This window comes from Oncorhynchus kisutch, linkage group LG30, assembly GCF_002021735.2.
Source record: "Oncorhynchus kisutch isolate 150728-3 linkage group LG30, Okis_V2, whole genome shotgun sequence".
NCBI lineage: Eukaryota > Metazoa > Chordata > Actinopteri > Salmoniformes > Salmonidae > Oncorhynchus > Oncorhynchus kisutch.
The window spans coordinates 42,778,642-42,792,767 of record NC_034203.2 but is presented as its reverse complement, the minus strand read 5'-3'; the positions used below and the strand labels follow the sequence as shown (position 1 = coordinate 42,792,767).

The window sequence follows — 14,126 nt, the reverse complement described above, 5'->3', positions numbered from 1 at the left end:
GAGCATTCTTTCAAGAGTCTTGATGATCATCCAGGTGTTTCCAGATGCTTTTTCGCAAACTTGAGTCAACCTTTTGGACGAGATGGGTCCCATTATGTCTGCAGAAAACCAAACATTGCATTCCACAGTAAGAACCTCATACCCAACGGTCAAGCATGGTGGTGGTGGTGGTAGTGTGATAGTTTGGGGATGCTTTGCTGCCTCAGGACCTGAACGACTTGCCTTAATAGAAGGAGCCATGAATTCTGCTCTGTGTCAGAGAATTCTATAGGAGAATGTCAGGCCCTCCGTCTGTGAGCTGAAGCTGAAGTGTAGCTGAGTCATGGAGCAAGACATTGATCTCTTAAAAGAGCCTTTGCGTTCGTTGGGCATCGTTGAGTGGCAAAGGACAGGGGGGGTGACATGTAATTGTACTAGCACGTATTACTACTACGAAGGAGAGAACAGTGGAAAGACCACATCTCAAACTCTCAAGGAAGACGACATTACCCCCATCCATCAGATACACGCCATCCCTACAGTACAAATACATGTGATAAGTTGCACATGTTGTAAATGATTTTTTTCCTCCTTTTCAGGCGCCGCTTTCTGACATTTGTGAAGTAAAATTTAAAAAACATGTCAAGCTGTCCCACGTCGACCTGACAAACGACTTACGTTTATTCATATAAACACCATCCACCACACACTATCAGTAGCACTTATGTGTGTTCTGTTCCAAATCTGTGAGTACTCCCATCTGTTTTCATATTTATACTGCCATTTATAAATGTGGGAATGTGTGCTCTTTTACTGAAGTTGGAAATCTGTGTACATCATTACTAAGAACATTTGTGGCTGAAAGATTCAAGAGTACCTATCCAATGCCAGATTCGTAAATATCTGTTCTTAAAAGTGTAATTTTGTCTAATGTGTTTCTTTTTTTTTCTTCTTTCTTTCAATTTTTTTTTTGCCCCTTTTTCTCCCCAATTTCGTGGTTTCCAATTGTTAGTAGCTACTATCGTGTCTCATCGCTGCAACTCCCGTACGGGCTCGGGAGAGATGAAGGTCAAAAGTCATGCGTCCTCCGATACACAACTCAACCAAGCCGCACTACTTCTTAACACAGCACGCATCCAACCCGGAAGCCAGCCGCACCAATGTGTCGGAGGAAACACCGTACACCTAGCGACCTGGTCAGCGTGCACTGTGCCCGGACCGTCACAGGAGTCGCTGGTGCGCGACGAGACAAGGATATCCCTACCGGCTAACCCTCCCTAACCCGGACAACGCTAGGCCAATTGTGTGTCACCCCACGGACCTCCCGATCGCGACCGGTTGCGACAGAGCCTGGGCGCGAACCCAGAGTCTCTGGTGGCACAGCTAGCACTGCGATGCAGTGCCCTAGACCAATGCGCCACCCGGGAGGCCCTTTACTGCCCTTCTTGACACCAGGCCCGACTTTGTGTTTCTTAGTAGTTTGTCATTTGTCACAGTGTTTGTATCAGGAGTTACCAAAATTGCTATTGACCAGCCACAGGGTTATGAAGGTCTTTTTGTTCAAGCCCAGTGCTACCACACCTGATTCTACCACTCAGCTGTTCATCGAGACCTCAGCTGTTCATCGAGACCTCAGCTGTTCATCGAGACCTCAGCTGTTCATCGAGACCTCAGCTGTTCATCGAGACCTCAGCTGTTCATCGAGACCTCAGCTGTTCATCGAGACCTCAGCTGCTACCGTCTCTTATGACCAAAAATAGCTTCTGGATATCAGGACAACCATTAGTCACCTAGAAATGGATGAAGATTTTTTTCTTGAATGCGAAGGATATACTGCTTCCCCGAGACTAGGACCAAATCCCGCGTAAAGAAAACACGAAGATATCGGGGTCAGAGGTCGGAGTGCCTTGTGAGAATTTGACGGCAAGTGGCTAAACCGCCACTACCATCTGTCCTATTGGCCAACGTGCAATCACTGGAGAATAAACTGGATGATCTATGATCAAGATTATCCTACCAACGGGACATTCAAAACTGTAATATCTTATGTTTCACTGAGTCATGGCTGAACGACAACACGGATATTATAGAGCTGGCTGGGTTTTCCATGCATCGGCAGGACAGAGCAGCTATGTCTGTTAAGACGAGGGCAGGGGCAGGGGTGTATGTCTATTCATCAATATCAGCTTTTGCGTGATGTCTAATGTTAAGGTATTGCTCTCCTGAGGTAGAGTACCTCATGATAAGCTGATCTGTATTATTCGTAGCTGTCTATTTACCACCACAAACCGATGCTGGCACTAGGACTGCATTCAACGAGCTGTATAAGGCCATAAGCAAACAGGAAAATGCTCATCCAGAAGTGGCACTCCTAGTGGCCGGGGACTTTAATGCAGGCAAACTTAAATCCTTTTTACGTAATTTCTACCAGCATGTCACATGTGCAACCAGAGGGAAAAAAAACTCTAGACCACCTTTACTCCACACACAGAGATGCATACAAAGTTCTCCCTCGCCCTCCATTTGGCAAATCTGACCATAATTCTATCCTCCTGATTCTTGTTTATAAGTAAAAACTAAAGCAGGAAGTACCAGTGACTCGCTTAATACGAAAGTGGTCAGATAACGTGATTGCTGCGCTACAGGACTGTTTTGCAGCACAGACTGGAATATGTTCCTGGATTCATCCAATGGCATTGAGGAGAATACCACCTCAGTCACCGGCTTCATCAATAAGTGCATCAATGACTTCGTCCCCACAGTGACCGTATGTAGATATCGCAACCAGAAGCCATGGGTTACAGGCAACATCCTCACCGAACTAAAGGCTGAAGCTGCCACTTTCAAGGAGCGGGACACTAATCCGGATGCTTAGAAGAAATCCCGCAATGCCCTCAGACGAACAGGCGAAGTGTCAATACAGGACTAAGATTGAATCCTACAACACTGGCTGTGACACTTGTTGAATGTGTCAGGGCTTGCAAACTATTACGGACGACAAAGAGCTACTTAGTGACGCAAGCCTACCAGGCAAGCTAGATGCCTTTTATGCTCGCTTCGAGGCAAGCAACACTGACGTATGCATGAGACCACCAGCTGTTCCGGACGACTGTGTGATCACTCTCTCTGTAGTTGATGTGAGCAAGACCTTAAAACAGGTCAACATTCACAAGGCCGCGGGGCCAGTCTGATTAATGGGACGTATACTCGGACCAACTGGCAAGTGTCTTCACTGACATTTTCAACAACTCTCTGGCCGAGTTTGTAAAAGCTACATGTTTCAAACAGACCACCATAATCCCTGTGCCCAAGATAGAGAAAGTAAGCTGCCTAAATGACTACCGCCTCATAGCACTCAGGTCGGTAGCCATGAAGTGCTTTGAAAGGCTGGTCATGGTTCACATCAACACCATCATCCCAGAAATCCTAGACCAACTCCAATTCGCATACCACCCCAACAGATCCACAGATGACATAATCTCAATACCACTCCACACTTACCTTTCCCACCTGGACAAAAGGAACACCTATGTGAGAATGCTGTTCATTGACTACAGCTCAGCATTCAACACCATAGTGCCCACAAAGCTCATCACTAAGCTAAGGACCCTGGGACTAAACACCTCCCTCTGCAACTAGATCCTGGTCTTCCTGACAGGCCGCCCCCAGGTGGTAAGTGTAGTTAACAACATATCTTCCACGCTGATCCTCAACGCAGGGGCCCCTCAGGGGTGTGTACTTAGTCCCCTCCTTTACTCCCTGTTCACCCACGACTGCATGGCCAAACATGACTCCAACACCATCATTAAGTTTGCTGATGACACAACAGCTTTAGGCTTGATTACCGACAACGATGAGACAGTCTATAGGGAGGAGGTCAAAGACCTAGCAGTGTGGTGCCAGGACAACAACCTCTCCCTCAATGTGAGCAAGACAAAGGAGATGATTGTGGACTACAGAAAAAGGCGGGCTGAACAGGCCCCAATTAACTTTGACTGGGCTGTAGTGGAGCGTGTCGAGAGGTTCAAGTTCCTTGGTGTCCACATCACTAACAAACTATCATGGTCCAAACATACCAATACAGTCGTGAAGAGGGCACGACAACACCTTTTTTCCCCATCAAGAGACCGAAAAGATTTAGCATTGAGTCCCCAGATTCTTAAAAAGTTATACAGCTGCACCATTGAGAGTATCCTGACCGGTTTCACCACCACCTGTTATGGCAACTGCTGTGCATCCGACAGTAAGGCGCTACAGAGGGTAATGCGTACGACCCAGTACATCACTGAGGCCAAGCTTCCTGCCATCCAGGACCTAAATACTCGGCGGTGTCAGAGGAAGACCCAAAATATTGTCAGAGACTCCAGTCACCCAAGTCATAGACTATATTCTCTGCTACCGCACAGCAAGCGGTACCCAGTGCCAAATCTAGGACCAAAAGGCTCCTTAACAGCTTCTACTCCCAAGCCATAAGACTGACAAACAATTAATCAAATGGCCACCCGGACTATTTATATTGACCCCCCCCCCCCACCCCTTTGTTTTTACACTGCTGCTACTCACTGTTTATTATCTATGCATTGTCACTTTACCCCCTACCGACAAATGCCCTTGAATAACCTGTACCCCTGCACATTGACTCGGTACCGGCACCCCCTGTTATATAGTATATATTTGTGTTACTTTTTATTACATTTATTTTAATTTTTAGTTAGTAAATATTTTCTTAACTCTATTTGTTGAACTGCATTGTTGGTTAAGGGCTTGTAAGTAAGCATTACACGGTAAGGTCTACACTTGCTGTATTCAGTGCATGTGACAAAATACAATTGATTTGATGTCTGCTGCAGAGGGACAAGGAATGAGAGCCATGAGAAAACAAGATTCGTCATGGAATTAAAGTACTCGAAACCAATTTGGCTCCCTTTAAAAAAAAGAAGTTTTAAAAAGATGGAGAACAAAGCTACAGTATGAAGGACAAATACTGGAGTTTTGGTGCAGGTACATTCAACTAGCGCAAAAAAATTATACGATACAATATGATATATCATCAAAAATAATATCCCAATATGTGTCCATCAATTTTTTTGCCCATCGATAATAACCATGTAGCTTTTTCAAGAGCAATTGTGGCCATCCCTTAATTGTATGTACAAAGTTGACTATATCTGATAAAGTAAGTTTGATTGTAAATTGTCTATTTTGTAATAACTCACTATTGTTTACAGGTAACGTAGTACTAGACCTTCTGTAGACTTTAAAGTACATATTTATGTAAATAATTAACTTCTACATAGTAACTATTGTGTTTGTTTTCCAGGAGCTTTCTCCATGAGCTTTCTCTCTCTCCATGAGCTGTCTCTCTCTCCATGAGCTGTCTCTCTCTCCATGAGCTTTCTCTCTCTCCATGAGCTTTCTCTCTCCATGAGCTGTCTCTCTCTATGAGCTTTCTCTCTCTCCATGAGCTTTCTCTCTCCATGAGCTTTCTCTCTCCATGAGCTTTCTCTCTCCATGAGCTTTCTCTCTCCATGAGCTTTCTCTCTCCATGAGCTGTCTCTCTCCATGAGCTTTCTCTCTCCATGAGCTTTCTCTCTCCATGAGCTTTCTCTCTCTCCATGAGCTGTCTCTCTCCATGAGCTGTCTCTCTCCATGAGCTTTCTCTCTCCATGAGCTGTCTCTCTCCATGAGCTGTCTCTCTCCATGAGCTGTCTCTCTCTCCATGAGCTTTCTCTCTCTCCATGAGCTTTCTCTCTCTCCATGAGCTTTCTCTCTCCATGAGCTTTCTCTCTCCATGAGCTTTCTCTCTCTCCATGAGCTTTCTCTCTCCATGAGCTTTCTCTCTCCATGAGCTGTCTCTCTCTATGAGCTTTCTCTCCCCATGAGCTGTCTCTCTCCATGAGCTGTCTCTCTCCATGAGCTTTCTCTCTCCATGAGCTTTCTCTCTCCATGAGCTTTCTCTCTCCATGAGCTGTCTCTCTCCATGAGCTTTCTCTCTCCACGAGCTTTCTCTCTCCATGAGCTGTCTCTCTCCATGAGCTGTCTCTCTCCATGAGCTGTCTCTCTCCATGAGCTTTCTCTCTCCATGAGCTGTCTCTCTCCATGAGCTTTCTCTCTCTCCATGAGCTTTCTCTCTCTCCATGAGCTTTCTCTGTCCATGAGCTTTCTCTGTCCATGAGCTGTCTCTCTCCATGAGCTTTCTCTCCCCATGAGCTTTCTCTCTCCATGAGCTGTCTCTCTCCATGAGCTGTCTCTCTCCATGAGCTTTCTCTCCCCATGAGCTTTCTCTCCCCATGAGCTTTCTCTCTCTCCATGAGCTTTCTCTCCCCATGAGCTTTCTCTCTCCATGAGCTTTCTTTCACCATGAGCTTTCTTTCTCCATGAGCTTTCTCTCTCCATGAGCTTTCTCTCTCCATGAGCTTTCTCTCTCCATGAGCTTTCTCTCTCCATGAGCTGTCTCTCTCCATGAGCTTTCTCTCTCCATGAGCTGTCTCTCTCCATGAGCTTTCTCTCTCCATGAGCTTTCTCTCTCCATGAGCTTTCTCTCTCCATGAGCTTTCTCTCCCCATGAGCTTTCTCTCTCTCCATGAGCTTTCTCTCCCCATGAGCTTTCTCTCTCCATGAGCTTTCTTTCTCCATGAGCTTTCTCTCTCCATGAGCTTTCTTTCTCCATGAGCTTTCTCTCTCCATGAGCTTTCTCTCTTCATGAGCTTTCTTTCTCCATGAGCTTTCTCTCTCCATGAGCTTTCTCTCTCCATGAGCTTTCTCTCTCCATGAGCTTTCTCTCCCCATGAGCTTTCTCTCTCCATGAGCTTTCTCTCTCCATGAGCTGTCTCTCTCCATGAGCTTTCTCTCTCCATGTTCCAGTTTAGTCTTTATTGGCTTAAATGAATTTCTTTTTTTTTCTTTTCGCTTGCCTCTGGAAAATCAGCTGGTAATGTTAAATAAATACTAACAACTGCATTATTTCTGTTGCCATTTGTTATTTTTGTGTACTTTTTACTTGACTTGTATTGCTGTGTTATGATGTATTATAATGTTGTGTAATGATGTTGTGTTTTACACCTTCTGGAGTAAAAACCAAGGGAAAAGGTCAAACAGAAAACAACATTAAGTGCAGAGGAACAGATATATATATATATATATTACTGTATATGAGTGGCTGTGTTGAACACAGCACCTCCTGTTATTATGTTCGGAACCTACTGACGAAAACAGGAATTATCATTATTTTTCAATTACAGTACATGTATTGCAGGCACCACAGTACTATGAGATAAAACAGCTCAACTCAATAAAGCCTGATGGTGTTGTAAGTATAAAAACAAATCTTGCTTTCATTTAATGTTTCTAAAAAGCTTGAAAGGTTATTGGAATGGGGTAATGTCTTAGTGTGGGTTGGGAAGAACGAAATATGTTACTTTATATGTGATACAAATCAGGAGCACATCCTCTAGGAGGATAAATGAGGCTGTTTGAGAAGGTTTTGAATCCTAAGCAACTTGCCTACACATTGGTTTTTAGTACAATAGACCAACATAGCTACTGTAGTAGGTCAAAGCTGTGTGCTGGAAAACCTTGGTAGACCATTGGCATGGGTGAAGTACGCATCGTGGTTGCTCATGTGAATTAAATTTCTTTTTCAGCTTCAGACCAATCCCCCCATCTCACTTCAAATGTGTTTTCTTGTTTTTAAAAGGTATTTACTGTAGACCAGAACAAAAGTAATGCATTATTTAGGGAATAGTAGGGTGCCATTTGGGACAATGAACTGGGGACTTGCAGTGTAAGGTACCACAGCTATGAACAATGTCAGAGACTCTCAGAAAATACATGACGGGGGGTCCTAGACCACTGGAATAGAGACTCCAGATTACATATTGCCCTAGAGGCAGGGGTCCTTCTATCCGCTCTCCCCAGGTCGACCACTTTCCTAGCTACCAAAAAAAAGTACAATCAGCCTGGTCTCAATGGTTCAATGGTGTGCAAATGCCTGTAGACTGCGTTCAATAGTGACAAAAGCCTGGAGCAATCTCAGGGACTCTTGGCAGAAAATGGAAAAAGTGACCAATACACAGAATCCATTTTCAACAGAGCCTCCCTCTCCCTCGCTAGAGTTTCTAAGACGGAGATGAAGATCAGTCAATTCTGACTATACACACAATGGATCATTCCCAAATGGCACCCTATTACCTATGGGCCCTCATCAAAAGTAGTTCACTATATTAGGAATTGTGTGCCATTTGGGACTCAGAAAATATGATTTGAAGGGAATAAGTGGAAACACAAAGCATACCAAATATGAAGAAGAATATAATAATAATTGATAATAATTGATTGCACACATACTAGCTGACTGGCATCCTACAATCGAGGTCCACACATCAAGAGGTATAACATGAATTTGTGTCAAGAGATTTTGTCAATCCAACATCTACATTTGATTTGAGAGCCAATCTTTCCAGTTTATATTCTCCAACCTAGGTCCTAGGGGAGAGGCGACATGAGGGTTGGGTGCCCATTCATACCCAGTTTGGAGGTGCCGATCTTGGATCAGGGGTTTGGTTTCTCCTTGTTTGTTATTTGGATAAGATAAATGTATGAGTTCTGTATTATTTGGATTAAATGACTTATTTTGATAAGATGTAACATTGAGATGTATTTTAGAAGGTTAATGTCAGCTCTCTGTTAAGTAGCTAGTTCGGTGTAAACAGTGTTTTGAGAGTTTTATAGCCTAGCTTTTCTTATTTTCATAGATCCAACTATATATTTGGTATTTTTTGAGGGTATTTTATTAGTATCCCCATTAGCTGTTGCAAAAGCAGCAGCTACTCTTCCTGGGGTCCAACACAAAACATGAAACATGACATAATACAGAACATTAATAGACCAGAACAGCCCAAGGACAGAACTACATGCTGTACATTTCATATCCAATTCTACTGCGCATCATCACCATGCTGTTACTACAACAACTGTCTTCACCTGAAAGACTGTTGTCCGGCGCCTTCTGCCGTCTCCCTTTGCTTTTTTCTCTATGTCTTAAAAATACATTTTAAAAAAGCCTATCAGATTAGGACAAGACAGCGTTGCCATGACAACAGTGTTTTGACTGTCGATACCGATACCAGATTTAGTATCACGAGACCATCACAATACTCGATACGAAAACATTACCACTGCAACAAACAAACAAAAAAGGCATATTAGCCAAAGTCACAGGTATGGCACTTGATCCAGACAGATAAACTCAGCTATTTTCTCTATACAATCGTTGGGCATCTTTTGAGTTCAATATCTTTATATTAGAATTGTTTTAATCGTCAACATTTTTCAGAGACAGCCATGTATGCATAAATTGATCAATTATACATCCATACAATCAATTTGACTTTATTTTTTACCAATCAATCTATATAACAACACAATGGTAATAATTGATTTGAATGGTAAATCTCGAATGATAAACTGGGTACATCAAGACTTAGCCTAGGTCTACTCCAAACACAGGTGAAGGAATATTCAATAGGATTCTGTGAGCTGATTTCACGGAGCTACAGATGACAAACAATATGTTTCTCTCGTACATTTTGGGACTTATTTTATTGTACTGATCAACAACATTTGCATTGAAGTAGCTTATTTGATAAAAGTCTGCCATCATTCAGGAGGCAAGGGGCGGGCCCCACCGGAGCCCAGAATTCACACAGTCTGGTCGCTGAGGTAATAGTTCCTCTTTGGGAGAGACGTGAGAGCGAGACCGAATGAACATAGTTTCAATGGCAATCTGCTTTAACATTAGCATAATTTGCATGATGGTTTGCATATTATCACAAACAAAATACTAGGAGTAATGAACTGATGATAAGGGAGGACATTGGCTGCGCTGATAAACAGACTGCTGCTACTCGAGTTTGAGTTTGAGTTTATTTTATTTTTTTACAGGGACAGTGCACATTAATCAACGTTTCAGTAAAAGTGCCTAATTTTCAACCGCAGTCCCTGGGCAGGTTATTAAAAACAATTACAATATAGACAATAGCAACATAGAACAAGCAAGACATAGCAACATAGGACAAGCAAGACATAGCATACAGACAGAGCAACATAGGACAAGCAAGACGTAGCATACAGACAGAGCAGCATAGAACAAAAAGCAGCAAGTCAAAATTCATAAAAGCAACAAAGTGTTTCCACACCTCACAAGCTACAGACAACATAACAACTCTCTGTTGTTATCATCTATTCATAGTAACTTTAATAACTCTACCTACATGCACATATTACATCAACTAAGCGGTGCCCCCCTGTGTATAGTCTCGCTATTGTTATTTTCCTGCTGCTCTTTAATTACTTGTTACTTTTATTTCTTATTCTTATTCATATTTTTTTAAACTGCATTGTTGGTTTGGGGCTAGTAAGTAAGTATTTCACTGTAAAGTCTACTACACCTGTTGTATTCAGTATTTCACTGTAAGGTCTACTACACCTGTTGTATTCAGTATTTCACTGTAAGGTCTACTACACCTGTTGTATTCAGCATTTCACTGTAAGGTCTACTACACCTGTTGTAGTCAGCATTTCACTGTAAGGTCTACTACACCTGTTGTATTCAGCATTTCACTGTAAGGTCTACTACACCTGTTGTATTCAGCATTTCACTGTAAGGTCTACTACACCTGTTGTAGTCAGCATTTCACTGTAAGGTCTACTACACCTGTTGTATTCAGTATTTCACTGTAAGGTCTACTACACCTGTTGTATTCAGCATTTCACTGTAAGGTCTACTACACCTGTTGTATTCAGTATTTCACTGTAAGGTCTACTACACCTGTTGTATTCAGCATTTCACTGTAAGGTCTACTACACCTGTTGTATTCAGCATTTCACTGTAAGGTCTACTACACCTGTTGTATTCAGCATTTCACTGTAAGGTCTACTACACCTGTTGTATTCAGCATTTCACTGTAAGGTCTACTACACCTGTTGTATTCAGCATTTCACTGTAAGGTCTACTACACCTGTTGTATTCAGCATTTCACTGTAAGGTCTACTACACCTGTTGTATTCAGTATTTCACTGTAAGGTCTCTACACCTGTTGTATTCAGCATTTCACTGTAAGGTCTACTACACCTGTTGTATTCAGTATTTCACTGTAAGGTCTACTACACCTGTTGTATTCGGGGGCATGTGACAAATACAATTTGATTTGATTTGATTTATCCGTGAGACACATTTGACAGATGTTCCGAAAGTAACAAATTCTAGAACAAAAGGTTTTTCTTGTTCTAGTATCAAAAAAGTACAGACATTTCGGTATACTGTGCAACTCTAGGATAAGATAGGATGAGAGGAAAATTGTTAACTTAGCCTCTTGTAAATGATATGGCTGTCAAGACTTCCTCCGAAGTTGGTCCCTCTCCTTGTTCGGGCGGCGTTCGGCGGTCGACTTCACCGGCCTTCTAGCCACCGCCGATCCAGTTTTCATTTTCCATTTGTTCTGTCTTGTCTTATCACACCTGGCTTCACTCAGCCAAGTACTTGTTTATTATTTTACCCTCTGTTCCCCATGTTGTTTTCGTGAGTGATTGTTAATAGTAATTCGGTCCATGTTTGTGGGCTATCATTGTTGCCTTGTAGATTTGTATTTTCTTGAGTAAAGTACTTTAATTCCTCATATCTGCTGTCCTGCGCCTGACTCCCTACACCAGCTACACATAGGACCGCTACAATGGCCCTAATACAGACGAGTTCCCAGAAACTGCAGGAGGTAGGCTATACAACAGCATCTTCCAATGGAAGTTAACAATGGTTGAGCGTTAGAATCACTCACTCAACCTCTTGTGTATTGATGATGTTAACACTGTGTTACGAATACATGCCCCAGACACATCCAAGGCACTCTGGATAAATCATCTACCTAGCCTATTCTGATTAAATAACGTTTTCTGCAGGTTTCTTCATGGTTCTATATAAAGTCGTGTTCTCAGAACATTAAGAAAACATTCCATAAAAACCACAATAAAACATGGGTAACGTTCAAAGAATGTTCTAAGAATGTTATTTAAAAACATATACATTCTGTTCTCAGTATCAACAAAACTCTCTCTGTCCTCTATCATGCCAAGTGTGATCAGGTGTGTTGGCCGCGCCCACTAATTGATCACACCTGATCTAAATGAGTATTTGTTTCCTTTGAAATGGGGTCTCTTTGAATAGACGAAAATTGACAGCTTTGTATGAGTTCAAAAAACAAGGGGTGCTTGCTCCATCCTGGTGGCGCAGTGGACTAATTCCATGGATAGGAAACAGAAGATCATAGGTTTGAATCTCACTGACTGCCACAATAATAAAGAAACGTGTTTGTATGATTAATGCCTAAGCAAATTGATTCCCAAAGGTCCTGTCTGTGTTTAGAGTTCAAAACAGATAACCTAAGCTAGCAGTGTTATTAAGTCTTATTTATGCTTGTTCTCAGAATGTTATTTAATTACCTTTCAAATAACCTCTCATTTCCATTCTCTGAACGTTAATAAAACCTCCCAGGAAAACCTTCAGGGAACCATAGTAAAACGTTCTTAGGACCTCCCCTCAACCATAATAAAAGTTTCTCAGAACCTCCCTGGAACCATAGTAAAACGTTCTCAGAACCTCCCTGGAACCATTGTAAAAGGTTCTCAGAACCTCCCTCCATCCTAAATATGTAAGTTCCCAAAACAGGCTAAATGTTCACTTCCGTTCTCAGAATGTTTAAAAAACGTTCCGTTTTACCTGTCAGTAAACTTGTGGTTTCATTCCCAGAACGAATGGGAAACCAAAAACGTACATTCACCCTACTTCCAAGCAACCAAATGTGCTAGCTGGGTTATATTTCCTAAAATCCTATGAATGAATCACGCATTTTTGGATTAATGATAATGACAACAAATATTAACGTTTACACAGGTCCCACTGGACGCACACTGGTTGAATTAGCATTTTTTTTGAGGAGGGGAGGTTGATGGTCGAGGCAAACAACCCCTACCTCACCCTCCATCCTAACCGACACACGCAACATTCGTGCTTAAATCGTCAGTCTTTCAGTAGTGGCAGTCTAGAACACACATGCATCAATGGCGTTAAAAAAACAGAAATATTGTAGCCTGCACACAAAAGTGCACGTTTCTATTTATTTGTAATATGTCCTCCTCACAGCTTCTGCAATATGTTGAAAAGACCAATAAACTAAAAGCCTACGCTAAAGGTGATGCATCCTAAAAAAAAGTATATAACCTTCAATTTAAATTGTCATAATCTATGTTTACTTGTCATTGTTATTCACCGGAAGTAAATGTTGCAAATTAGGAAAATTCATGAATCACACAATGGATAATTTTGCTTATTTTTCATGTTCAGAAAAGCTTCAGTTCGTTCACCAAAACCATCAAAGTTGTCACAAATAGGGTAGGCAGTATAGAGAATGCGAAAATTAACTTTGTAATAATACTTACAGGTCGCAACGTGCAGACTAGAGTGAAAACCAAGACACCTTTGGAAACATCCATAACGCTGGTCGATAAAGAAACGATTTGTCTTCTTTTTTTTTTATATCCAAGATAGATAATAAAACTGTACAAGCTGTTGAACACGAACATTCACTATAATTTCGAATGAAGAAACTCTGTGATAAGTTATTGTAGCCACCTCGGATCGTTAGTATGAGCGTGCGTATTGCGCTGTGATCAAATCTTCAACTCTCACGGTGGACACACTTTTGAACCACTTCTCCACTGAGGAGCAAGGACAGCGAAGTCAGAAGGGAACCGCACCCTGTCGGTGCGCCTCGGAACTTCCCTCGTTTATAAATTATGTTCTGGGTTCTTCCACCTGGAGGAGGAAGGCAACAATTTCCCTGTCATCTATATTCATTTTAATATACATCGTTGAAAAACGGAGAACAACTCAAATTATAAAGTTGCATACGTCACAAAGCGGTTGTAGCTCAATTGTGATTTGACAAGACTACAATTATGCCGAATCAGATATGACATTGTGTTGCCATGTGATATTATGCTGTCATAATCAAATCTTGGAATAAAGAAATCAAATGAGCTAAAATATCCCCCCATTGCCCCACAACAAGAGAAAACCAATTTGTTAACTTCTGTAA

At 42.0% G+C, this 14,126-nt stretch overlaps 1 protein-coding gene across 2 annotated transcripts in view; it reads right to left on the bottom strand.

The window, feature by feature from the left end:
* The window catches only part of vipr1a (vasoactive intestinal peptide receptor 1a), a 130,277-nt gene extending 116,456 nt beyond the window's left edge, over positions 1-13,821 (bottom strand). For both annotated transcript variants that reach the window (XR_004206410.1, XM_031810660.1), the window contains exon 1: positions 13,468-13,821. Coding sequence is in view for 1 of the 2 variants with exons in the window: in XM_031810660.1 (XP_031666520.1) it covers positions 13,468-13,611 (144 nt within the window). In the remaining variant the exon portion in view is untranslated. The remainder of the gene's footprint in view (positions 1-13,467) is intronic.
* Between the last annotated feature and the right edge of the window lie 305 nt (positions 13,822-14,126).